The 27323-nt window shown below is 44.6% G+C and overlaps 2 protein-coding genes across 31 annotated transcripts in view; one reads left to right on the forward strand and one right to left on the reverse strand.

Moving 5' to 3' along the window:
* The window catches only part of LOC111928629 (integrator complex subunit 6-like), a 50785-nt gene extending 37862 nt beyond the window's left edge, over positions 1-12923 (forward strand). For 8 of the 30 annotated variants that reach the window (XM_086851072.1, XM_086851073.1, XM_086851074.1 and 5 more), the window contains 9 exons: positions 4274-4368; positions 5107-5217; positions 6893-7108; positions 7586-7709; positions 8261-8403; positions 8744-8975; positions 9593-9985; positions 11409-11502; positions 11919-12923. In XM_086851072.1, coding sequence (XP_086707198.1) covers positions 4274-4368; positions 5107-5217; positions 6893-7108; positions 7586-7709; positions 8261-8403; positions 8744-8975; positions 9593-9985; positions 11409-11502; positions 11919-12018 — 1508 coding nt within the window. In that variant the 3' untranslated portion in view covers positions 12019-12923. The remainder of the gene's footprint in view (positions 1-4273; positions 4369-5106; positions 5218-6892; positions 7109-7585; positions 7710-8260; positions 8404-8743; positions 8976-9592; positions 9986-11408; positions 11503-11918) is intronic. The other 22 variants (XR_015276543.1, XR_015276541.1, XR_015276538.1 and 19 more) reach the window with 5 other exon arrangements.
* A 9619-nt stretch (positions 12924-22542) lies between these two features.
* MMGT1 (membrane magnesium transporter 1) lies at positions 22543-27323 on the reverse strand. The gene is made up of 4 exons (XM_086850315.1): positions 27208-27323; positions 26627-26679; positions 25700-25803; positions 22543-24715 (listed from the first exon to the last, which is right to left on the reverse strand). Exons 1-4 carry the CDS (start codon positions 27287-27289, stop codon positions 24553-24555), a joined length of 402 nt encoding a protein of 133 aa, XP_086706441.1. The 5' UTR covers positions 27290-27323; the 3' UTR covers positions 22543-24552.

A 27323-nucleotide genomic window follows, 5' to 3' on the forward strand; every position in this document is an offset into this window, starting at 1 on the left:
ACCTTCATACACGCTAGTGGATACTGGTGGTTCAACAGAGGAATGATTTGAGTGTGTAAACCAAATTTTTCATTACACTCACCCAGAGATGTGAGAATTCCCAAGACCAGGAGAAGTCTGCTCCATTCAGCCACTACCTCCCATATTGGTGCATCACTGTGGTGGCTCCTGCCCTACTGGTAGAATATTGTGTTGGAGGATTGGTTGGGACAGTACCATGGATAATCTACCTCTGTTCCTTCTGGTGACTTGCGAAGACAAAACTGCTTTACAATTGTGTATTTGTACTGTATTATCAAATGTGTTCAACCTTACAAACAGATAATAAGATGCTTAAGGATTTTTTGCTTGCATTTTTGTTTCCCTCCTGCATTCCTCTGGAGGTGAAGTTTTAATTCTTTTTGAAAAATAGTGTAAGAAAGCTCTAAAAACAGGTAAGATAGATAGTCGTGAGGCAGCTTGCAGGTGATATACAAGCAAACTGAAACAAGTTGTAATGGTCTGTGGCTGAAGGAGGTAAATTGTATCACATCCTATAGCTTTGGTGATTTCATGTCTTGGTTTCTGCAAGAGTCGATTTGGGAATGCTGTAGCTTCTGGCTTTTGGCTTACAGAGCTTGCATTCAGAAGCTTTGTAAGTGAAAGGAGACAATTAATATGACTAGATAGAACAGTGAAGTTGCACAGTCCATGTATTAATGGCCTCATGCATGGTGTTTGGTTGTCTGACAAAAACACTGGTCTCTGGTCCATGTCCAGCAGTGGTGGATAATGTGGGATGAGCAGCTGCAGTTTGCTTTCAGAAAGCTAGAGAGAAGGCCTGACTAGCTTGGTGGTGGTTTGCTCCCTGAAGTGAGGAGGTGGGGTGCAGTTCTTTCTGTTCAGTGGGAGGCTCCTGAAGGCAGAGCTTGCTGCGGGCAGATGCTGACATGCTTCAGTGCTGAATGCTTGGCCCACAGATGAGAGAAATTTCCTCTTGAAGGATTGTTGCAAAGCTGTTGTACTTCAGGTACTGTTCTGTTTAAAAACATTTGTACAGCCATGTTCATCAAGCAGAAGTTGAAGGAGAGGTTTTAGGGAGAGCTAAGTAAAGATGAGGTATATTTCTAAATACTTCTGCCTTGCCATTGATGTTTCCTTGTCTCCTTTTAGCTGCATGGGTGGGAGGGCAAGCACTGCTGGGCAGTAGAGTGACTGTTCATTGGGAGCGTCAGCATAAGCAGCAGTGAAGCAGCCATGCAGGAAACGCCTTGGGAAGGTGGTTAAATACCCTTTTTCTCTGGGTGTAAATATGTAACAGGATGAGCCTTTAGAAGATGTCTGCCTCTGAAGGACTGCAGCATGAACAGTTTCCTTTGATGCTTTTACAGGCGGTGAGAACCTGCAAGTAATGATTTTATATTTTGGAAACTAAAGGCTATGTTCTCACCAGTGTGAACACAGCATGCTATGGCTCTGGGGGGGACAGCCAAATACATTTTGATACGTTTTGTATCAATAAGGAAACAGTGACACAATTCCTAATTGACATAATGAGGGCTGCTGTTTTCCATTGCAGTGCCTCGGTTATGGCTAGATGGTTTGCAAGAAAGGATACTGTTTTCTGTGAATGTAAAATCATGAATCTACTACCTAGAGTTGGGGAGTGTCTAAGTAGGGGAATTACAGATAAGAGTCAACAGGGAGTGGTGGTATACTTGCTCAGGTGGAATTTAATGTGAGTAGTGATTTTAAAAGAAAAGAAAGTTCTAAATTTTACTTTGGGTTACATGGTGCATGAACTGTTAAAATTCAGGCTCCAGCTGAACTACTTAAGATACCCGCTCTCCTCTCACATGCTCTCTTTTTTTTAACTGTTCACTGATCTTAAAAGGTGCCTCCAGCCCCCTTCTCTAGTACTGAGTGTTAAAAGTGTGTATTGTTGCCCTGTTTGTCACAATGTGGTTGGTTTGTACATTAAGCTGAAGTGTATAAAAGACTTTGCAATACAGTTTTCAGTTAACTGGTCTGTGTGGTTTTACCTGATCCCTGGAGTTGTTGCAGCTTGCAGCCTGTTCCTAATGGTTTTTAATACTGTGTTCCCAATTGTATAGTGCTTTTAACTCCCTCTTGAGTTCAGAAGTAAAAAGAATTCTGCATTAAGTAGACTATATATAAATTAGTATCTGAAAATAATTAGGTAGAAGTAAAACTAAATTATGTAAGGATTTTTTTCAATACTTTTTGGTTTTTATCTGCAAAAGTGTGGGGTTTAATCTGTGAAAGACACAGTTAACTGGATTATTGTTAGTTTGCTTATTTGTATAAACCATCATGTGCAGCCCAAGGCTGAAAGTGCCTTTCCAGTGCCTGTGTTGCAATCTCCTGACAGTGTGTGTCTCAAACTCTCGAGGTAGAGACAGGTAAGATGCTCATGGTGAAGTTCTCTTTGAAACTTGTAGTTGTGTTTACCACCCTTTTGGGAGGGTAGCAGTTCCTGCAGTGAGTTTGTGTTGTGGAGAAACTGATTTTAAAAAGCTGAAGCTCTGCATAGGTTTGAGAATTTTTTCCTAGGATAGCAGAGATCAGGGAGGTGCTTTTGTATTTGATGTCTTGGAGTACATCTGTGCTGTGGATTGGGACCCCAGCTGGCTGAGCTGAGTGGCTGTGCCATGTCACAGTGCCTGTGTGCTCTTACTGGTACAGCCTCACAGTGCAGCAAGTGAGATACTGACCAAGTACTGATAAGGGGGTTTAAGGTTCAAGCTGTACTCAACCAACTCATAGATTGTAAAATATTAGGACATACTATAATACTGAACATCTTCCTTTTTTTTAAGTTGTCTTTTTTTATGTTGAATTTTGAGAGGGGTGTAGTTTAACTTACATTTTGCTGCAAAAAGGTAATAGGTGTATGAGATAAGAATGGATGTTATTTTACATTTGCCATATGTCATTATTACCATCCCAGGTTCTTTTGGATAATAGTGCTAAGCTTGAAGTATATTGAGATTTTAAATTGAATTCTGGTTTGTCCTTTCCAACTCCAGCCCACTTTCTTCAGGCCAGGGAAGAGAAGTAGCATCTGTAGTATGGGTTTTATGTGTAATCCAGAATTCATTTAGATTGGAAAATACCTGTAATTGTGTGTGGTTTGTCTATGAGAACTTGGGAAGTAGTATCAAAACATCTGTTCAATTTGTGCAGAGTACTATGAAAGTCAAATTTTTTTCTCCAAATATATCTTCCTGAAAACTCAGTGTGGAGAAGACTATTTCCTTGCTGCATCTGTCTTTTGCACACCCTCTTCTGTGCATCTCTGTCTCCTGCCCCAGCTAATTTTTGGACATCCCTTTCTCCAGACCTGCATATCCTTCCATTAGCCTCACTTTGCCAGCAAGCTACAATCCTACTAAGAAGAACCTTTATTTCAGTGTGTAATGCATAATTGCAAATGGTTAATTGCAGGCTGCTGTGTTTGGTGTAGAGACCACAGTCACAGTTCATAGTGTGCACAGCAAATAGACGACACTTTACCTCGGCCATTCCGAAAGAGCCAGGTGCACACCTGGAGTGAGCAAAGTGCTTCTAGAGCAGTATCCAAAGGAAAGAAGTCTCTGGTTGCCCCTCTCTTAAAGTACAGCAGTTTTTGTAGCTGATTTCTGTCTCTTGTCTATGTCTGTGGGAGACTTTGCTGCCCTGGTGTGAGGCAGGTGTTGTGGCTGGAGGTAACCCCTTCTCTCTCGGGTGCAGCTGCTGCTGTTGGCAGCAAGTCCAGCAAAGCTGGCCAGAAGGATTCCCTCCTGATGGGACTTTTTTTATTCTTTCCCTTTGATGCCAAAGAATACTTTTACTGGAGACCAGAATTCATCATACAGGTTGAACAGAAGAAAGCTGGTTTGAAAATGGAAATTGAACCAAATTAATGTTGTTTGATTCAATCAGATACAGGGACTCCCTGATGTGCAAGAGAGAGGCAAGGGAGGTGAAACTCTTTAACAGGTGGATCTGTTGCACCTTCCATGCTGCTGGTAGTTGTGTGCAGTGTTTAAGTTTGGTGTACCTTGTAAGTTTGCTTGTAATGGGGACTTGCTGTGGATTGCCTACTGCAGCTAGGACTGGGGATTCCCAATCCTTCACACCTCAGGTTAAGAGCAGTTTTTGGGGGGAAGCCCCATTGGGAGATGGGTGGGGGGAGAAAACGGGGGGAAATCCGGCACGTACGATTTTGGACAATGCTGAAGGTCTGGGACTGTATAAATGACACGTTCTTTTGTTGTTTTCCTTGTTGCAGATGACTTGTTTAAGGTTCACAAACTTAAGCCAAATCTGAAGTGGCGACAGGCTTTTGACAACTACTTAAAAACAATGCCTCCTTACTACTTACTGGTATGTTACTCTTCTCATCTCATGTTCTGGGATATAATGGCTGATGTGACCTCTTCCTAGTACATTTTTTACATAATTATGATGGCATTTTAGGTATTTAACATTCTGCCTTTCAGAGGTATGTAGACTAGAGCAAACATTTTTATAAACGAAAAAAAACTGTAGAAATACTGAGGAGTAGTAGAAGCTCTGTTCAGATATTAAGTTTTTAATAAATGTGTTTTCTGATCATTAAACACTAAATGAATTTTGATCAGAACTACTTCAGAACATTCAGAGAAGCCAAATTTGGCATTATTTTTGTAACTGGATAAGGAAAATGCAGATTATTAGGTTGTTTGTTAATGTGGGTGAAGCCCTAGAACTTGGGAAGCTGATATTGACTGGGCCAAATGAAGGGTGGAGGGAGGCACTGTGTCACCTTTTATGTGTAGCTTGGACAATGCACCTCAATATGGACTTGCATCATCCCGGCTATTCTGGACCTGAGCCTTTGAGTGGAAATTGCCAGTGGCACCACGCTGTGTGGTGTCTTGGTGATGTGGCATAATGTCCATTGTGAGCTAGTTAGACACCAAACTCATGTCACATGTTATCTGAATAGACTTGAATTTTAGTGGCCAAAAGTGGAAAAGCTAGAGCACTAATCTATGTGCCTTAGCTTCCTATAATTGAGCTTATAAATTTCTTTTTTAAATACTTATTCTCTTACTATTGTGTATTTTGTTTTCCTTATAGCCATTAAAGAAAGCCCTAAGGATGATGGGAGCTCCAAATCTGATATCAGATAATTTAGATTGTGGACTTAGTTACAGTGTTATCTCTTACCTTAAAAAACTCAGCCAACAGGTAGTATTGATGAAACCTTTGCAATTAGAAGTGCGTTGATTATTTAGTTTGTGGTAATCTCATTATAAAGCAGTTAATCCCTGTGGGAGTTCATATGGGTGTGCAGCATATATTATAATTGAAGATTGGTGAGCATTGCCACTGCAAATGTGGATGAATCTAGTATGGTTCTGTAGCCAGTGATTGTGCCTTCTGTAAGTGGTGGAGAGGAATGTAAATGAAACCTCTTCAGCTCTACTTCAAATATCTGCTAGATTTCAAACTCCAAAGATAATCATTAATTGGGTTTATGGCTGCTCTTGCCATTGTTCTTCACAGCTGAAGTCAGAGGCTTGCTTTCAGTCTCATGTTTATTTCCATGTGTCCCTTGGCAATGTCTATTTAAAAAAAAAAAAAAAAAGTGTGTTCTTGTCTGTGGGGAGTAAAATCCCAGTTCAAGCTTTATGTCTGAGCTTCCTGTTTCCTTCAGGTCAGTCTTTCTGTGTGTTAATTGTGACCTGGTGGGAAATAGTCCTAAATATCTTTTCTCTTTGCCAAGACTGCCATTCCAGGTGTAAGGGCCTGGAAGTTCTTCCTCCTTAGCATGAGGGGCTCTTAAAACAGTTCGATATCTAGAGGGCAGTGGGGAAGCAGTGCAGCCTTTAAAGTTACAAAGAAAAAATCCTCCGCCTTAAAGAATGCACAAAATAGATCCCAAAGCCTCTGAATGACTGAGCATCTACTAGACATAAAACTTCCTGTGGTATTTTGGTAATCTAATGATATGCAAATTCATATGATTTATCTGCACTGTGGTGTTGGAATGACTCGAGATGGCTGCTGTGGCTCTCACAGACGTTCTCAGCACGTGGAACAGTTTGAATGTGTGGAATGCATTATAAGCTCCTCTATAGGCACAGGCAATTCCAGAATTCTGCTGTGCTCCTGCTGTCCTTAAATTCAGTTTCCCACAGATAATGAAGCAAACTCTGCACAGGAGGAGATCTGGGGGAAGTGGCTTGCAATCACAGTGGGTTTTGGGTTTTGGTTGGTTGGGTGGGGTTTGTAAAAATTTTTTTTTTTCTTTGGAGGTATTGCTAGTGGGTTAAAAAAACCTTAACTCCAAATACAGTTAGAGCTTAATACAGTAAAATTCTCTGTAGCTGTAATAAGAAATCTGTGCTATTTGGAGAAGTGATACATTTTTAGAAATGTACTCATGAAACAAATTTCTTTTGCAACTTTTCTCCCTGATATTGTTACAAACATACAGGGCAGTTCATAGGTTGCTTCAAAAATAAACTGAAATTATATTACTATATCTGAATAATACTGTTGTTTTAGATGCAACTGTATTGTAACCTAAGGCATCCTACCTTCCATTTTGTTTTTTTCTTTCCCTTTAAAGTTGGTTCTTCAGGGACATGAGAGTCACAGACTTGCAGCAAAATCAGGGATATTCACAGACCTCCTACTGGCATATAAATTTAGATACACTGGCTAAATATTTTTCCATATGCTAGCACATTAGGATTTCTTTATGCTTGAGATCTAATCTATGAAATCAAATATATCCCTGGGTAGGTAGTAGGGAACTAAATTTGTAGTTTTAGTCTGCTAATGTACTGTGTGTTTTTTGTACTGGAAATGTGCAATGCCTGCTGATTCTTTAACTCACGGTGTGATTCCATTTTAGACAAAAATAGAATCGGAACGGATAATAGGTTCAGTGGGTAAGAAAGTTCCACAAGAAATTGGAATAAAAGTGAAAAATCACTCCAGTGGCCTCTCCTTGGTACACAGTAGGGATTTTAAACAACTGCTGCAAGGGATCACTGGGGAATCTCCTCTGAGACTGTCAGAAATGAATGTTAAAGAATTTGCTGGATTCCACATAGGACTTTTAAACAAGGTAAACAGCACTATGATCTTGCATGACTGTGCAGTTAATCCTCATCTGTTTTAAATGTAATTTTTATGGACTTAGTGTAGAAGGAAGTACCTTCACTGAACTGTGATGAGTACAGCATAGACAAAAAGAGGGAGAAGAGTAAATGCAATTTTTTTGCACTTGATTTTGGGACACTGTTTGAAAACCCCACAATAGTAAATGAAAATTACTGTGTTTTAAGTGCCAATCTGCAAAAGACAGCTATTGTTGTTCATCCACGAATTAATGTGCTTACTCTTAATGGAGCTGAAAGCACTAATGCTGCATAAGGTGGTGTTGAAAAGACAGCCACTGAGCTGCTTGTAGCCAGTTATGAAGCTCTAAAGTTACTTATGAATATTTTAAAAAAATTAATGTTATTACAGTTCATAGTGGAATTTCTCCATGCATGAGAACTGATGGATTAACTGGAAGTTACTTATTTTGTTACAAAACTAGGATTTGAAGCCACAGGCATTCAGAAATGCATATGATATTCCTCGTCGCAGTCTTCTAGACCAGCTAACTAGAATGAGAACCAATCTTCTGAAAACACACAGGCTTATCTTGGGGCAGGATGAAGGTAAGGAGTCAGTTCATTAATAGTTTGAAGAGAATACAGCTATTTTTGTTATTTGCTTAAGGTAGTGGTTTCTGTCTCTGTTGTGGGAGCAGAAATGGCCATTGCATCTCTTGCCGAGTCAGACAATGTCCTTTTCTTTACTCTGAAGGGGAAGGAGGGAAATCTTTGCCTTCTGTCATGCAAATTGTCATGCTTTGAAATTTAAAAATAAGTTTTATGGGAGAGCTTTCACATTCACCAGGGTTCAGTAGACATGTTACAAAGTGATGGGTGCTTAAGGCAGAGAGGAGCTCTCTTTATTTTTTTTGAGATGCTGGTGGTCTAAAGATGGAATTGTCGGCATAGAAATTAAACTTGCTTACTTTTTATTCTTCTGCCAATCAAGCTCAGCTCTTGCCAGGCTTATTTCCACAATTGTAGTCTTGAGCTCCTCCTCTGTAGTCAAAAGAAATAATTAGTTCTAGTTCTTAAATGCTAACACTTGAAGTTGAGGTGTGAAGTTTTTATTACCTTAATTTTAGGACGAAATCAAGATCCCTTTTCTATTGCAGACTGCCTTCATAGTGTTCCTGTTGCTCAGATGGGAAATTACCAGGAATACCTGAAAATGATGCCTTCACCTCTTCGGGAAATTGACCCAGATCAACCAAAAAGACTCCATACATTTGGCAATCCATTTAAACAGGACAAGAAGGTAGGAGGAGCCTTGGTGCCTGCTGTGCCTTTATGTTTAATGCAACTTGAAATAATTTGTGAGTTGAATTTCTGCCCCACAACTACAATATATTGCTAACCTGTGCAGCCTGTGGAAAGGAGGGATGTCTCCCATGTGGTCCAAGAGGAATGTGTATTGATTTGTGCTGGTTTACAGAGTGGCACTGGGCTCTCTGGTTACATTGGATATCTCTGTTCTGAGAGCTGTCAAGTGTTCTGAAAGCCACTTGAGTCTGAACACAGAGGGACTCAACTCATCAGTGGATTGGTGAAACAGTTGCCGTTTTGTACTGCTACTTAAATTATTACTTCCTTTTCAGGGTATGATGATAGATGAAGCTGACGAGTTTGTGGCTGGGCCCCAGAACAAGATCAAGCGTCCCGGGGAGCCCAACACGCCGGCGTCGCTGAAGAGGCGGCGCAGCATGTCCCCCCTGCTGCGGCGGCCGCAGTCACCACCCGTCGTCACCAACCATGTGGGCGGCAAGGGGCCACCCGCTGCTCCTGGCTCCCCCTCCTACCTGGGCCTCAAGGGTGTCCCAGCAAATAAAGGTATACTGAGCTGTGCTACAGCAGCTCAGGTCCTGGGGGGATCTGGGGAGGAAGGGAAAAAGTTCTGCCAAGCGTGTCTGTGCTTGCTGTTACGTAGGAGTGGGTTTCTTTTGTTGGCCTAGATAAACAGGCTGCTGCTACAGCTAATGAAATCTGGAATAAAAAAAAACCCAACTGTTTGGAGATAGCAAGTTTCTCAGATCAGCTTTTACTTTTTCTTTGTGTATTCTGTGGTGAAGGGGGAAAGTTAAAATATAGTTGTTTAATTTCCCACGAATAGGAATTTCCATACCCACCTATTGCAGCGATTGGAGTCAGAAGAAAACTTCATTAGCTGGGTTTGGGGAGGAGAAGGAAGACATGAGTTTACTTAGGAGTCATGACATTGCACTAGGAATAGAGAACACGGTGACTTCACAACAGTGATAGGAGATGTAAATCCAAAGGGGAGGTATTCCCTTGGTCACATCCACAGTTGAATAAAAGTATTGGAGTGTTGTCCAGCGCTGTCAGATTGCTACACAGCACATCAAACAAAAAGGATACAGAATTACTTCACTTTGGTTCTTTTGATGCTGCACTTACAAACCAGTAAGATATGTGTTTCTCACTTGTAGATGCCAATAACAGTGTTATCCAAGATGGCAATGGAGAGAAGAAAGCAGAAAATTGTCAGTCAGCAGAGAAGCAAATTGATGGCTTACCTGTGCAAATGGCTCCTGTGGTTCCATCTGCAGTGGGAGAGGATGAGATGTTACCCAACGACTTAGACTCCTTACCTGTTGAATTCAATTGTTTAAGTGAAGATGGGCTGGATCATAAACCTGGTACCAACGCACTTGTTCGAGGGTCTCTGAATTACAGTGTGAGCGGAGATGACCAAAAGCGGGCCATGGAATCTACTTCTGAATCTGTGCCAAATTCCTTTAAAATAACACCTACCATGCTGGAGGGAAGCAATGCTGACATCAAAATTAAAGTGATGAAAGAGGTTCGCAAACCTGGAAGAAGTAAGTTATTTGGGTTTGTTTATTTCAGTAGTACATATTATATGTGGTGTGAGAGAGAAGACTTCTCCTGGAAGGAAGGAGCTATTTTCAATATACACACAGCTTCAGATTTTGAATAATTTCTGGTTGCTCTAAATGAGGGGGCAAAAAAAGGAGGAAGTGCTGGGCAGGTGAGTTAAGTTTAGACTTGTGCTTGGGAGGTTGTGTGCCAAGTCAGCCTGTTTGCCCTTGAAGACAGGTTAACTGGTGTAAGGTGCCCTGTGAAAGCAGCATCTTTCAGAGGTTTTGGTTGTGTTACCTGTGATCTAATGAGACTGAATACTCTGCCTTGGGCTGCACTGCTACTGTGTACACAAAGTGTACTTGTTGTTCTGTGTCCATCAAAACTCCCTTTGCAGGGCAAAGGCACATCTCTGTAAGAGTGCATCTTGGAATATGCATGAAAGGGAATAGTAACAGTTTCTAGCAGAGTGATTTTTAAAAAAAATTTCGTCAGACTAATCAGTGATGAAACACTAAGAGTTGCAAACTCTTAAGAACTGAAGACTAAAAGTGACATTCTGCAAAGGGGGCTCATCCAATTTTATACCAAATTCATGCCTAGTAAATGGTGATGTACAGTAAAGCAGTGTGTTCAGTGTGAGTCACCTGTTTTGCTATATAATTCAAGCAAAAAAAGTCATCAAAGAAAGAAGCTAAATTGTTATGACTTGAATATGTACATCTGTTCAGAGGTCTGACCATTTATGCTCCCTCTGCCTGCTGCATCACTCTGAGCTGACTCTTGGTCACAGCAGCATAAATGTATTCATACTGGGGTCAATTATGGGAAATAGTGAAACAGTGCTGGTTTAAATTTTTTTTCCAATTTAATATGTCTAGTTTATTCTTTGGCAATGGACATATTTACCTTGTACCAATGGGACAGTTGTGTTGTGCTCACACTAAAGGTTGATAATTTTTTATTCTTTATAATAATAATAAATAAATAAATAATAATTTATTATTCTTTATGGAGATCATAATGGCGAACTTCTGTGTTCAGAAATGATGGCTCCAGGCCAGATCAGGGTTTGGTGGCCCTGTGCATGTTAACTGTGATCATGGAAACAGGAGGCTTCTCTACCCAGCCAGGATTTTCTGAGAATAAATGTTCCTACCTGCTGCTCTTTAAAGAGAACCTTAATCTTTGGTGCCACATTTGAATTCCCAGACCATCAGTATTACTTGAAATTATTCTGTCACCTGTGTCCTGCTCTCAAAGCTAATGCAGGTGTTTTTCTTGCCTCATGTGTTTTATTATACAGAGATACATAAAACTGGGCTTTGTTTTTTCTTTTTGGCTCTTGAGCCAAAAGATTTCTGAAATTGCATCTGCAACATTCATTTTTAATACATGGTTGAATTTTTATCTCTTTTTTAGATTATGAAAAAATATTTTCTCTTCTTGAAGAGGTGCAAGGACCTATGGAAATTCAGAAGTATTTCATTGAATTTGCTATCAAGGAAGCAGCAAGGTTTGTATAGATAGAGATGACTTGGAGTCATAAATTAAATATGAATTTAGATCATAGTAGTAAATTATAAACTTTATCAGTGCTAGTATTTTGATTTTCTGTTTTGACATATTTAAATTATAATTTAGTGGTCAAACTACTGTTACATTTTTATGTAGCAAATGGTCTTTACTTGAAGCTTAATTATGAATTTGATAACAGGTTGCTGTTGAAAACCAACTCAAAATATGAGTGGGTTGGGGAGGGACAGATGTATTAAATTAAATTTTCTAGCCATTCTAATGCTAGAAATAAGCTCTTCCCTACTGGAAACAGAGAGCCTCTGGTAATATGATTTGTCATGGCTGAATATTCTTGAGTTGTTTAACTGTATCTCTGGAAGAAGAAATTTATATTGCTCTCCCTCTCTTCTGTAGGTTTAAAAAACGGGTCTTAATACAACACTTAGAGAGAATACTAGAAGAACTAGATTTCACCAGCCCACCCAACAGAGTTAATCATGTCAACAGCAGATAATAATGTACCAGCCAGACGAATGCGGACCAGGAATGAGTTTGCTGTGCCACAGAAGAGTGGAAGAGGACGTAGCTGCTGCGCTCACCATCTCGGCAGTCAAGTGATTTTACTGTCACAGTCTGAGAAGAAGCAGTGGAGCTTTAACTTTAAGAGCCTGATTCGGCAGAAGCTGGGCTATAACCTTAAGGATTTGCTATGAAAGGTGTGGCTTTTTCCTGTGGAGGGTGCTCTTTGCTCAACAGGCGGAAGAAAATTGCTGCCCCTCCTGCAGGTGATGAGAATTTACTCATTTGAACGCTGTCATTAGACATTTACGTGCTGTAGGCAGCAGGTTGCACTAAAATGGGGCACTGTCAAATGCACACACTGTCTGCATCGTGGAGAGAGCCCGTGTGTTCCCAAAAAAACCCTCCCAGAAACACCTGCACTGGTAAAATTGCATGTTACCACCACAGAGACAAGGGTCTTGTTCCCAAGAACTGCTAGCCATGCCTTTAAACTTGAGATTCAGTGTAGATTGAGAGTAAAGAAACTGCTATTGTGTTAATGAAAGCTAAAGACAGCCCTGTGACTGTTACCACCTGATGGTCACTAAACAATCTACCTCAGACTCTCTTCTGTTTTGTCTGCAGACATTATGAAAGTGCACCTGAGGCTTCCCAGGTCCCCGACTTCAGTTCTCTTTCATCCTGTGAGGAGGACGGAGATTCTTCAGGTGGCCTTGGCACACGCTGTGCTTTGGAAGCACTAAAAGGAAACGCTTTTAAAAACGTGTATTTTAATGTTCATACAAAAGAGATTATTTTGAACAGTATTGTTACCAGATCACTAATTTGATATTTTAACTGTATAAATTTTTTTGGAACATATGTATATATAAAATAAACCATTTTATTAATTTTTAAGAAGTGCTAATCTGAGGAGTCTGTAGCGGGCAGCACTGAGTTCCTCCAGTTGTCTGTTACCAGCAGACTGAGGATGTTTTTGTAAAACCAGCTGAACCTGGTCTTTCACATCCTCAAACACAGCTTGTGGTGTTAGCTGCAGAATGTGTTTATACCCTGGAGCACCTGCCCAGGTGTCACTCAGCTTGGCCTCCGGGGTGCACATTTTTACTCAGTTCAGAGCCATAAGTTCCAGTTTAGCAAACCCTTGGTTACCTGAGCTGGTATCCTCTCTGTTCCTCTTAACCATTTTATCCAAAGGCAATTCCATATATGACAGAACATACAAAGAAGACTGAAGCCACCTGCATGTAATGATTTTTTCTCTCTAAAGCAGTACCAATAGTGTGCCAGTATTAAGTGGCTCTTGGGATGAGTGTGTATTTTCAGTTGTTTGCTCATAACCGTCCTCTGATCCTCTAACAGGTTTCTTTAAAAGACAGGTTGAAGTTGTGCTCATGCTGATTTGTGCTCTTGGCCTCATATGGGAAATATCCCAGGGATTCCAGTGGAATGGCCAGGCAGGGAAACAGATTCTCGTGGGGAGCCTGTACTTCTCTGTTCCTGCTGGTATTTTTAGTACAAACCAGCCTGTGAGAATGGATCTTTTCCATCCGCTCCAAAGCAGTGGCCTTGGTTTCCTTGGAAGATGCAGTTTGACCATTGGAATGACACCAGTGAAATCCAAGAAGGAAATTAAATTCAAGAAGGAAATGAAATACAGCAACAGCAAATCTCTGTCATGTTGTATATGAATGAAGTGACATAGGGGAAGGCATTATTATAAAAGTGCCCTGATTCTTAGAAGAAACTTTTATTCATCTGTGCAGATGAATAAAATTGAATTTATTTTTTTTTAACCCCACAAATACCTTGAAATGATACTAAGGGGGATTTACTCCATCAAATTTCACGTGGCAGCTGTTTGTCACTGTGATGGACCTCCCATGCCAAATGTTGGACTCTCATAAGGGATTTTATTTACAGAGGGTCAGATATACTGTGCATACCTCCTTGTAAAATGGCCTGGTTAAATGCATCAAGTTGCATGTAATGTGCTATTCTTGAAATAGTAGGTGATAAGAGGAGACAGCTTTCTTCCATATAGTTAATGGCTATTTAATTTTCATCACTGATCCCAGACACACTCGCTTGATCATTGTGTGTCCGTGAAGGGGTCATATTTTTAACTAGTGACCTTATTAGTGTGTAAATCTACTCTTTTGGTGGGATGCAGTTGGCTGCCAAATATTAGAGCAGCAGAAACCTGTGAATTGGACATGAGTATTCATAAGAAGAAAGGAAGGAATATTTCCTCAGGGATTGTGGCAGTGCAGAGATGGAAAAAAAGGAGCAACACCAGTTGAAGTGCACACATAGCCCTGAATTCCACATGGAAATGGCTTGTTTAGGAAGCAGGAAATTCTCCACAACTGATTTAAGAAGATTCTTAATGGAGAGAATTCCTTGTGAGCGAGACCCCAGTGCTGAACAAACACAGTCCTAGGCTGTGCTGGCACTTCAGGGACAGCCAGGAGGGCCACACTGGTGTCAGGCCTTGCCTTTCCTGGTACAGATCACAGTCCAGCAGCAAGAACTGTGTCACCAGGGCTGTGACCTGTGTGTGCCTCTCACAGCAGGAGTGTCCTTTAGCAAGGGCTCAGAGGATGGGTCCACTGATGCATCCTGTGATTGGAAGCCATTTGTGCTTTGCTCAAGCTTATATATTTGAACCCTTGTTTATGTAACGTTGAAATAATGTGGCACAGTTGAATGTTGGGAAGTAGGGAAGAAACACAGCTCTGTGTTTCCTGTAAGGAGCACTGTTTAACAGGCTGAATTGACATATTTAGCACTTCCCTGCCTTGGGTGGAAGAGTTGTGAGGTGCTTTGGAGTCTGGATACCTGTGTGAGTTCTGGATACCTGTGTGAGTTCTGATACATCCATTTTCTGACCCTCTCTTAACTAGGCCTCCTCAGTGTGTGTTAGTTTTGTTTTTTCCCTTATAGACATCCAGGTATTTTCCTCCTAAGCCATGCAGCCCCTAGGCTGGTCACTATGGCAGGTGTCTGGTTCCCAGTTTGGGGGCGCAGTGCGTGTATTCTTGCCCACGTTTAACCAGCATCAGAGAGTGATTTTTATCTTCCAAAATAGCATTTGCAGAGGCTGTTACTGTGCTGTGGTCAAGCAATTGTATGTCTCCCTTTGCAGGAGACTGTAAAAAAAAACCAAACCCAAACCTATTTTTTGGGGTTTTTTTTCCATCTGGTAATTTTCTCCTGGTTCTTCCTCTAAACTGCCTGTCTGAAATGGCAGCAGCGTAGGCTGTTGAGTTTGATTTCTTTTGGTCTGTTTTTTAGCATCTACTAAGAAACTTCTGATGGAAAAATACAAGAAATGCATTACACAACAGAAACAAACAGTTAAAAAAACCTATAAAGCATAATTACAGTGTTTCATTCCAGCAACATGGCAACATCACACCTTTAGCAAATGGACTTGAGAGTGCTTGTCTTGAGAATGTGCAACCTAGTTAAGCAGAAAACAAGGCCAAAGTCACCTCAGATCTGGCAGACAGGAGGTTTGGCAGAGATTTGAAGGAAGGATGTTAGTCACTGGCATTAAAAGGAGCTGCTGCTTGCAGGTCTGCAAAAACAAACTGAAGTCTATTCTAAGTGGAAAAGGAAGAAACTGGAGAAGAAGAATGCCTTGGGATTTAGCAAAAATCTTCTGGCCTGCAGGAATTATTAAGCTGTATTCTAAATCTGAATCTTTAGATCATTTTGAAGGAGGATGGACTAAACAAAAAATGTTGAACTTTCCTGAAATTACTCATTCAGTTGAGCTGCAACCTGGCTTCTTGTTTCATCACCAAAAGATTGTTGGCTTGGCTTTGGCATTGGTGTTTTTCTTACTCTCAGTCTGTGATGTGGTGTTGTCTCTTGGTAGTGGCTAAAGCATTGTGGCAGGAGAGCTCTGTGGCTGTCCGTGGAGCTGGGAGTGCAGACGGGCTGTGGGAAGGCAGCTGCTGCTTGTGTGCTGTGGGAGGTGGTTCAGCTTCACCTCTCTGCATCAGAGCTTTCATTTTAAAAGTGCACAAGATGCTTCTCAGGGCTGGGAGCACAGATCTAGTGCCTTGAGCAGTTGATTACTCAGAGTTCAGAGGATGGATGCACCAAGGAGGGAGTTAAAGGGTTGTACAGACTTGTACAGCCTCGTGGTAGATGCTGGAGGATATTTCCGTAGGCAGTGGAAGAACTGAGATGCACATGCCTTCAGCCACATGGCTTTGTCAGGAATGGGGACTGCTGGTACCATGTAAGGAAAATTGTCCTTTACCAGGAGCTGGGAAGTGCTCAAAGCAGCTGCATATTTCTTCAGATCTTGAGCTCGGATTGAAGCTCTCAAACAATTTATATTGCAGTCCAAAATAATAGTTTAGCCTGGGAAGGGTGGTAGAATGGAAACCTCAGTTGAGATTTTTGCTGGAGATCTAATGTTTTTGTAAGAGCTTGGGGAAGTTTTATCTTTACATCTGCAGTGGGAATTTGATGGCTGTTCCCTAGTCCTGGACCAGCTCCAGCTGCAGTGGAAGTAGCTGGATCCTTGGCATTTGTATATGCTTGCTGTCATCTCAATCACTGTCACTCTAAAGCAACCAGTCTTGCATAATGTCCCTTAAAATATTGGACACCTCTGGCAATTTGCTGTATCCCAGTGCTCCACTCACCACTGCTGAGCAGCTGGTAGGAGGGACAGAGCTTTTTGGGAATGATCCCCATGGTGAGTGCTCATTTAAAAAGTACTCAGAGCCCTGCAGGATGCTGAACAGGAGGACAGGGTTATAAAGTATTTTGGTAGTTAGGGCAAAGCTCTTTCTGCGTGGTCAGCCTGTTTTTTGTCATGTACTCCAGAGCAGGTGTATATTTTAATGTTAAAATGTATTTATAAGTATTTAACATGTAGAATATATCAAATAGGGGTTCAGTCTTTCATAAAGAATGGAGTTAGGAGACTTTCCCCCTTGCTTCACCTGGCATCTGTGACCCATGTGCTTGTGCAGAGGTGGTGCTCGCAGAGAAGGATGCTGGGCTGTGCTCAGGTTTCCCACAGGGAGGGACTGATCTGGAACCATCCCACATCTTGGATCAGTGACAATAGGCAACTGGAGCTGATTTTTGCTGGGTTTGTGGAAATGCACTTAGTGTTTCTTGAAGTGGTGGTAGCAGTGTGAGCAGTTCCTGTCAGAGCTGAGGAGGCTGTCAGGTTATTTGGGGTTTGAGCATCCACAGGTCTGGTCAGGGCACGCTGCTGTAGTGGCTGCCTGATCCCTTGGCAGTGGGTGTCTAGGGATCAAGGGTGTTTTCCTAAGTAGGACAGAAATAAAAATGAGCCCTGTTCCCCAAGACTAGAAAGTGATTAAAAAAAAGGCATTTTGCTGATTGCAGATGATTATAATGCAGCTGCTCGACAGTGACATCCCAGCCATGGAAAAATAACATTGATTCTTTGAGCTGTTTTCCAGTCTGTACAGCATATTAAAACCCTTCATGCACAGCTGGCACATTTAACTTTGATTATGTTGTTGAAGTGACTGATCTGAGAGCAGCCTGGATCCCAGTTGCTTGCAGAATTTGAAAATAAGATTGTTCCAATTCATCTGCAGTTGGTTATTTTGGAAGAGAGACAAACTATCTCGAGCACTTTTAGGGCTGCTAATTAAAGTCTTGTGGCTCTCCTCTGAGAGTCTTTAAAGATGGATGGAGGGACTTACCCAAGGTCATATAGTGTGTCACTAACAAAGATGATTATAAAACCCTAATTTGGTCTTGCATACTTGAATTATTTCCCTGGTGTGGACAATCCCACCACAAACCAACACACTGGCTGCTGGGCTCTTGTACATGTCAGTGAGTTCCGTTTTTTCCCCTGTGCTCTCCCACCTGCCAGCTGGGTCTGGCATGGTAGCAGCGTGAGGTGGAGACAGGACAGGCTCCCTACTGCTTCCACACAGAGGTGGCTGCAGTGGGTGCCTTTTGGCTAGCAGTGTGCTTCTGAGGCTGGAAAAATGCAGGAGCTGGGAAAGGAAGGTAGGAGGGCTGCAGAGAAGCTGCCCAAGCACTTGTGGTGGTACTGCCTCTTTGTTAGTTTGGCTCCTGACCTGAGCTGCTCCAGCACCTTTCCTTTTGCAGTGAAAAGCACATTTTGAAATTCTGCTGGCATCCATGTGTTCAGGGCTCCTTCTTCTGCTCACACAGAACTTAGAAGCCTCTATCCAAAACGATCATTAGTGGAAAAGGAGTCGGTGGGGGGGACTCGGGAGCTCTGGAAGAGGCTGTTTTAAGTGTATCACAGCCATCAAACCCTCCTGCAGGAGATCTGTCAGAGGGCAGGAGTGGCAGTGAGCAGCGGCAGCCTTTGGCTCGCTGGGAGCTGGATGTGGGCAGGACGTGCTGGGGCTCGGCGAGCTGGGAAGGCTCTCACCGAGCTGCTGCTGCGGCAGCCCCTGCGGCTTCCAGCAGGTGAAACCGGGTCAGAGCGGCTCCTGGGAACTGTGTGTGAATTCCCCGCAGGAAAGGCAGTAACTGGTGAGTCACAGCCCAGGCTGTGATGGGAAACAGTTGCTGGATAATAGGTTGAGCGATGGTGGTGGATTTTCTTCACACATCAGGACCCTGAGGAGGCTCTGACTTCATGGGCCAGCTGAAAGCTGTTTTTTATCTGGGTTCCAGGTGGCCAAAGCTGAATTCCTGCAAATGTAGATACAACAGACTCTCCTTCCCAGGGTCTGCCTTGCACCTCTGGACTTGGTGTACCCACTGTTGAAGGGGGAAGGGGTTGTCTTCACAACCTGTCCTTCTTGTAAGGAGATGAAAGGGACAGCTCTTGGCTATGATAAGAAACCAGAAAAAGGTAGAAAACCTTTCCCTGTTCAGGCTCAAGCACAAGGTGGGAGCTTCTCTGAGGAATTGACCAGTGATGGATTTGGGAGGTTTGTGCTGTGCTCAGTGTGAGGCTGGTGTGGGGCTCTGCAAGGGAATTTTGTGCTGATGGAGTGCTCTGCTCTATCTGGAGCTCATCTGTTGTGACTCCCTTATTTCACTGCTCCTGTTTTGACTTGCACTTCATCTCTGGAGCATCCTGTTGCTCTGCTCCCAGAATGTGGTGGGGTTGAGCCTCAGATCTGCCCCTTTCAAGCTCTGCATTTGCTGCCCTGAGCATAAGACACAAAGGCAGAGAAGAAAGTGCCTTGCAGAGCTCCCCTGCCCACCATGCTGGGACACAGCTCAGGCTGTTTCCGAGGTTCCCTGCCAGCCCCGGACAACCCAAGGCAGCAGCATGGCCATGGCTGTGCTTGGCCACCAGCAGACCTGGGTTTTTAACAGCCCTGGTGGATTCTGTGGGATATGTGGGTCCCTCCTATGGGAGATGAACATGGACCTCGCTCTGCTGTGGCTTTTCCTTTGTGACCTGAAGGAGTTGTATTTAAACAGGTATGGAAGGAGCAGCTGGCTCCATCTTCAGAGTGGTGCTGGTGACTTTGAGATGGTGCCACCATCCCTAAGGTCCCTCAGCAGAGATCTGTGTGTGACAGGAGGCTGTAGAGCAGCATGGTGGCCTTGGGCAAGGAGGGGGCATTATTTGGCCCCTTCTCTCCCCTCCATGTGCTTTGCATTGTGCTGGGGAGGTGGTGCCTCACTGGGGGCTCACCCAGGCCTGTGGGTGCCTTGGAGGCTCCAGGAATGGCCCAGGGAGTGACAGTCTGATGTGGGTGTGGGGAAGAGGAGGCCCTCGTTGGACTGCCTGCCAAACTGGCTTCTCCAAAATGGCCTTGGGCTGTGTCCTATTTTGTGCACTTCTGCGTCCAGGATGGGGAATAAATCACTGCTTCAGCCTTTGCTGTGCACACAGGACGCTCTTCCATCCTGCACTGGAGCAGAGACCTCCTGGGGTGGGGACAAGGGATTCTGGAGCAGCCTGGGGCTCTGGGGACATTAGCACTGGCCTTTTGTGGCTGGCCCAACACTGCTTTAAAATACATAGCAGAAATACCTTGGGGGAGGAGGGGAATATTTTCTTTCCTTCTATTTTTTTTTTTTTCTGACTCCAAAGTGAAGTGTCCCTGCAGCACAGCCCACCCCTGGCAGATCCTGGGGGAACTGGTTCAGCCAGCACCAGTCTGGGCAGGGAGGGCACTGCCAGGGCTGGGTGCTCTGCCTGGCAGCACTGGGATATGAACTGGGAATAAACAGCCACATCTATCTGTGTGGGGGCTGTGGATTCCCCGGGACCATTGGCATAGGGGGAGCCATTGATAATCCACATGTCACCTTTTATTTATTTTTTTTCCATCTCCCTTCCTATAAAAATGGCCTGGGAAGCTGTGACACTGCACAGCCTGGGCTTCTGCCAAGGAGCCCTGGGGCTTGTGTTCCTGCTCATGCTGCCAGGCTCCTGGCTGCCTCGCTGCTCTGTGAACTCCCATTTGCCTTTCTTGGCTGGAAAAAGGATTAAGTTAGCAGGACAGGAAAATTAATTAGCTGCCATTTTAAGGATGTAGCTTTCGTCGCAGTCCAAAGTGTTTTGAAATGGCATTGTGTCACTGAGACCAACCTGGGGTTGATTAAAAGGCTTTTACCTGCCGGAATATCAGATTTATTTCCACTGGGGTTCTGCCCCTGGTGATTATGGCTTCAAGGTGAACCTCAAGGCCAAATCCAAGGAGTGTTCAGCCTTTGCTGTTAATACTGGCTGTGGAAAGCTGGTACCAAAGTCTTTTCTGCTTGTTTAACATTCAAAATAGCCTTGCTTTGCCCTTCCCCACTGCAGGCAGCCTGCCAGTCTGGCACAGCATGGCCGGGAGAGCAGGGAACTGCAGAGCTGCAGCTTCCCTGCCCAACTGGGGGGCTTCCCGCAGGGAGCCCGGGGGCAGCGCCGTGGCCCCTGATGCTGCAGGGTGAGCCTCAGCCTTCCCAAACTGTCTGCTGGAAAATTGCTGCTGTTTGGTGCAGGTGGCAAAAGGGAGCAGAAATAGTGCCACTCTTGGTGGGGGGGTTGTATCCAGCTGGAGGATGTCCCCACAATAATGTCCTTGCTGCAGGTGTCAGAGGTGGAGAAGGGCAGATCTGCTGCAGTGTGCTGAAGTGCGAGAGAACCCAAACCATGGGAAGCAAGAGGTAATGAAGCCAAAAATCATTTTAGGGTTAGAAAGTAATTGTCATTCCCTGCTTTCTTCAGCGAGGGGGACTGTGGGTGCTCCAGAGCACCTGGAAGGGGCCATTAGCTGCCAGCCTTCCTGAGAAAGCTGTGCTCCAGCTTTGGGCAGCACTGGGGCATGGAGCACATGGGTCCTGGCGCCAGACTGCAGCGATGGCTCCATCTGGGACACATCAGAGGGGGTGACAAGGAGGAAATTTCCACACATGGTGCTGCAGTTCAGCCCTTACTGACCTCCAGAATGTGCTTCTGCCAGTTGCACTCTTATTCTGGCCTCACATGGGAGGGCTGCGCAAGTGACCAATCTCTGAAACAAACCAAATCTCCTCACCTGCAAGGATGTAAATGACTCCTGCCCTCCTTAGCAATTCCCCACTGAGCTTTCACTGGAATAGTTCAAAAACCCCTGCAAAAATAATGCAGATTAAACCTGCTACTTCAGCAATGAATGGAAATTATCAGCACATATTTTTTATTTTACTATTTAATGTAGTAGAAATATCATGGCTTGTAGCCAAAGCAATTCAAGATGTGACGGCTGTAAATGTGCACTTGGCGAGGCTGGAAACTCTCCAGTCTAATTCAAGAATCTCTTGGCTCAACTCTTGCTTTGCTTTTCAAGAAGAGAAACTCATCTGTGAAGAACCCCATGCTGCAAGGTAAGCATGAGGTGGATTTGGGAGCTAGTTAAGGTGCCCCTTCCCAAAGCACTGGTCTTATTGGTATTTTCCTCTTACATTCTGTGCTGGATGCAGAACTGCAGCAGCACAGAAAACAGATGGGGTGAGTCTGCTGGTCTCTGGTGCAATCCTGATGGATGCTGTAGTTGAGCAAACTCCTCCAGTGCTTTGCTAACTTTTCGACCTCCCCCAGTGGAAAAGCAGAGCAAGGAGAGAAAAGTGATCTTGCTCAAGTCCAGGATTTTAACTATCACCAGCCCCAGGAGCAGCCTGAGTGTTTCCTCCAGTGGCTGTTGCAACACCAGACCTTGCAGGAGCCTGTCTGTGGGCTGGTAGGGGATTAACACATGGTAGAAAAGCCTTTACTGTGGTTAAATTGAAGACAGAAAATATGTCAGCTCTGCCAGAGAGGATGACAAGGAGCCTCAAAGGCAAGCAGATTTCCCAGGCTGGTAATATTTCCCTCCTAAGTGTTTTACTCAGCTACTTGCAGCTATTTTGATCCCCTCTTCTGATTTTATCTCCCAGTAATGAACAGCAGGGCAGACAGCACTTTCACACAGAACTGCCACAATTAAGGCAATCACTTCATGTCAGTGCTGGGCAGTCACTTTTAAACAGTCACTCACCAAAGATTTGTTGCATCAGGCTCCAGGATGGTCAGAAATTAACAAACAAGCAGTTTAAGGATATCAATTTTTATTTGACATTGTGAGATCAATAAGAAAAAATAATTTGAACAGCTTTGTGATAGAACCGTTGCTGCTGCAGAGTGAGGCTACTCCTCACGAGAAGGGCCCTGGCTCAGCCACAGGGTGCTCCCAGCAGCACCTGCTCTGAGCAGCAGGTGATGTTCTCCACCTCCCTGTCCCAGCAGCACCTCCCACCTCGGGCAGGTCCCTGTATGGGGACAAATGGGGCTTCTGAGACGCTTTGTGTGAGCAGCTCTGCTCTAAGACCCTCTGCAAAGGGCTCACTGCAACCACGGCTGCAGAACCCATCTACTGCAGTGGTTACTGAGCTTCTGCTGTGCTTCTCCCTTCCCCTGCTAATTCTGTCCCTCCTCTGCCCCACAAGGTCACCTGGCCCATGTTCAGCCTCCCCTCTGAGCAGCAGCTGCCACACAGCAGCCCTGTTCCCCAAGGGAACAGCTCTGTCCGCATTGGAGAGATGACCCAATACTATTTCCGAGGCCTTTGGTGCTGGCAGGAGCTGATCTGTGACACCAGCAAGAGGGGAACCAGGACACTTCAGGAACTAATCCTGCTGCTCAGATGCTTTCAGCTGGCAGAGTAACCCTTTCTAATCAAACCCAGATGCTTAGGAGTGATTGTAGAGCAGCAGCCACAGATATTGCTCGAGCACTGGGGCACCCACTCCATAGGACGGGCAGAGCTAGAAAGAGGCTTCGGTTTACACAGTATTTTTGCCAAGTTTTTGCCTTTGACAGTTCTTAACAGTTTAAAAAAATACCAAACACAACTCAACATATGCCAGGACAAAAGGCTGAGTTTCCATTGTGCCAGTGAAACATCCTCCAACTAGGCCAAATTCTCGCTGGCCCCACCAGTATCTCAACCTACCCTCCCTCTGCTGCATCAGGGAGGTGAAAAGCCAGACTAAGAGAGATTTTAGCATTGATTCAGCCCCCAAGGGGAGATAAGAATTTAGACATAAGTATGAGTTAAGGACAATATGATCAGTTCTAATACATGAAATCAAGACAGTAATCTTAAATCAACGAAGGGCTCAGCTGGAAAAATCAAGGTGGAAGGCTCTGTTGGCAGGAAAGGGGTAGCTGTCCTGGATTAGTGCCAGCAAACAGAGCAAGCTGCTGGACTCTACCCCTGGATCACTCACAGAAGGAACAATTCTTACTGATACTTAAACATGAAGATGACTTGGAGGTTGTACCTGGTGCCAACACCATGTTCAGCAGGTACACAATGTTCAACATTCCCTGGCTCACAGCTGGAGAACACGGAGTGTGGCAGATTATCTACGTGAGCTGCCTCCCCCACACAAGCACCAATGCACAGCCACAGCCCAGGCAACCTGGGGCAACTTACATGAAACGAAGGAGGGCAACGAGGAAATAACGTGGTAGTGAAAAATCAGGAAAAAAAGAATAACCCTTCACACAACTGTTTTTCAGCATTGTAAAAAAATAAAACTGAAAGCCATCTCTTTGACTTCCCCTGCCACACTGTGCTGGTGTCCCACAGGCATTCTAGGATCAGATGCTGCCCCTTTTCCTGCTGTTCAGTGATGCAGTGCACACAGCATTTCTGAGGGGGTCCATAGACTGTAGTGCAAGCAAACTGAGAAAATAAATACACTCAAACATTCCCTCCTGTCAAAGAACATTAATTGCAGGAAAAACTAGCTTGCTTTTTGTATTAACTGAAGTTAAGTTAGCTGCAACTCGTTTTAATATCTGAAACTTTGAAGATGTGTTTTACAGCATAACTGTAGAATTTACACTGCATTGCCAATCCACAATTCGGTCATTCTCATTAACAGTGTACAAAGAAGGTCATTAGTTTATATATATATATTTATATATATATATATTCTATAAAGTCTGGAAGATCAATATAAATACTGCTCCAGAAATTAAAAAAGTGTTTACATCCCCGACTTGAATATTACATCTCAGTGTCCTGGGTTATTGGTATCATCTGTAAAAGTCTTAGCGGCGCAGAGGTTCAAGTTTTCGAAATTTCAGTGCCGAGCTGGATGACAAAGCATCTTGGTTTGAAGAAGAATTCACTGTGTCTGGGGACTGGAATAATACTCTACCACGATGATTAAATACATAAAAAGATGGATGGTTCCTTAATGTGTCAAATGTCCTTCAAAATAAATGTAAAAAGCCAAGGTTAATACTTTGTCAGAGCAGGGAGTTTAGAACAGTCAGTCTGGGGTGCATTGACTTTAGACACAGAAATACAAGTTTTCAACCCAAAACTCTTGCTTGCTAAACACTGAGGAAATACACAGCCAGTTGTGAAAAAGACCACAAGATGTCCAGGTCACCAACTTCCCCTTCCTTTCTGGAGCTCAGGGGCAGCCTGTGGCTGCTGCCTGCAGACACACCACATGCCAGCCTTTGTTCAGCTGTCACTTGTGTTAACACCCTGATGATGCTCAGCTTTCCATCCCCCTGGATGCCTCACACTAAAGGCTTTAGGTGAACACTCTGAAATACAATTATGTCAACTTTTTCACTTCCCATATTCCCCTGTGATTTTGGAAATGGTTGGAGAGGCAACATCTGCCCATTCCATTTCCTGTCAGACTCACGGAATATTCTGAATTGGAAGGGACCCACAAGGATCAAGTCCATCTCTGAAGTGAATGGCTCATAAAGCAGCTGAACCTACGATCTTGGCATGCTCTAACCAACTAGCCTCTTCAAAATCTTGATACAAAATCCCTTATTTTCTTAAAGTCTTTCAGATGTCCTGCCTTGAGTATACTGTGTAACACTCAGTGAGGAAGCAAACACAAGCAGGGTGTGAGCCAAACCCTGCAGTCTGAGACTATGTCACAACAGCAGGTGGTGATTCCTGAGCTCTGCTTGCCACCTGCACGTTTCATTCCTCTACCAAGTCTGCACAGCAGCATTTCAGATGAGGAAAAGCAGGAAGCTTATTTGATTTCTGACTCTTACCTAACTCTCCCTAAAACTCAAGACACTGCTGGCTTTCACAGGCTGTTCCCCTTGGGTCACTGCCTACAGCATGCATTGAAGGACTGAGCTAAGGACAAACAATTTCAGTTTGTACAGAGAAGCAGATACAGGTGTGTACAAAAAGAAGAAAAATCAAACATACTTATTTTTGAGTTCTGAAGTGGCATCCATGTCTTTAAACTCTCCTGCAATATGTGCTATCCCATAGCAGGTGACTGCAAAGGCCAGCAGAGTCTGCAGGACTATCTGCAACAGAGGGAGCACAGTGCAACACATCCATTACTGAGTGTTCTACATGTTTATCAGAAAATCTCAGCTTTCACACAGTATCTCTTGAGCTTTTCATCCAGTGACAGCAAATAGAGGTGGGCAATCCAGGCACAGGAGAATTAAAATTCTCTCCTATTTGCACAGCAAAACTCTGGCAGAGCTCCAGCTGCCTCAGCACAGGTCTGGGTTGCACCAACTGAATGGACTCACACAGTTCCTCAGCAAGAGCCTGAGACCAAACACTGTGTTCTGTGCACTCCAGGATCCAAACTCCTGCCAGGAACACGCCTGGAGCCCCAGGCCAGGCGCTGTGCTTGGCTCTCCTGGGCACCTGATCTCCCTGCCCTTCTGATTAAGGAGAGAGGGAACAGATAACTGAAGTGGAAATTTCAAAAGCAAGCAAATAAAGTAAATAAAAGTCCTCCTCCTGAAGCAGGTTGTGCTGGTATCAAACAGTCACATTGGATAAACATGTGTCAGCCAACCAGAGCCAGAGAGAGTAGGATGTTTATGCTGCAAAGGAGGTGATGGATGCAAAAGCTACATTCAGGGAACCCTGGACAAGATGCTCCAGGATAGTTCTAAAAGAGGGAGGTCTGGATCTGGGGCTTGGTTTCGCTGACAACTACAACACACTCAGGAAATTGGGATGAAAAATATGGTTCTTTTTGACAGTGGGAGCTCCGATGAAACTGCAGCTTAAAAACTATCCTTTATGCTTGCCCAGCACATTAAAAGGAAGCAATTCAGCGACTAAACCATCCCACAGTCACACCTTTCACACATTGCAAAAACTTACATCTATGGGCAACGTTTCATCTTCCTTTTCTGTCAACCTCATGTAAGAACGATCTACAAAACAGAAACACACGCACGCATCAAACGCTCTGTGTATACAAATAAACAGCCCGGCAGCACAAATCCCCAGAGAATCGGCTGCAGAGACACGTGTCAGCCTCCTCGGGCAGCTGGGCCGCTCCTGCTGCCGCTGCGAGGCTCCGCTGCTCCGGAGCAGGGCTGGCCCTACCGCAAGCAGCCGGGAGGGAGGCGGGCCGTGGGGCGGGAGGCAGCCGGGCGGCAGAAGCCAGGCTGAAGCCGCGACCCGGCGGGCGCCAGCTCTCCCTTCCCACCCTTCACTCTTCCCTCCCTACCCAGTTGCTGCGGCGCCCGCCCGGGCCGAGCCCCGCGCTCCTCCCGGAAGCTTCGCTCTCCCCGCAGCCCGGCCCCCAAGGGCAGGGCCGCCCCCGCCGCCGGGATCGCGGCTGAGGACGATGATGATGCCGGCCCGGCCCGGCCCCCGCCCCGGGAGCTCCCCGTCGGCCGTGTGGGAGTGCCGGTACCCCGGGGCGCCCCGGCCCGCCCCTCCCGGCGGTGACTCACGCTGCGCCGCCGAGAAGGCCGCGTGTGCCAGGGCGAACAGGCCGAGCCCCACCAGCCCCTTCCACACCGACCCCGCCGCCATAGCCGCCCGCCGCCGCCAGGGCGCCCCGGCGCGC

Source organism: Cyanistes caeruleus, chromosome 14, assembly GCF_971803275.1.
Source record: "Cyanistes caeruleus chromosome 14, bCyaCae1.hap1.1, whole genome shotgun sequence".
NCBI lineage: Eukaryota > Metazoa > Chordata > Aves > Passeriformes > Paridae > Cyanistes > Cyanistes caeruleus.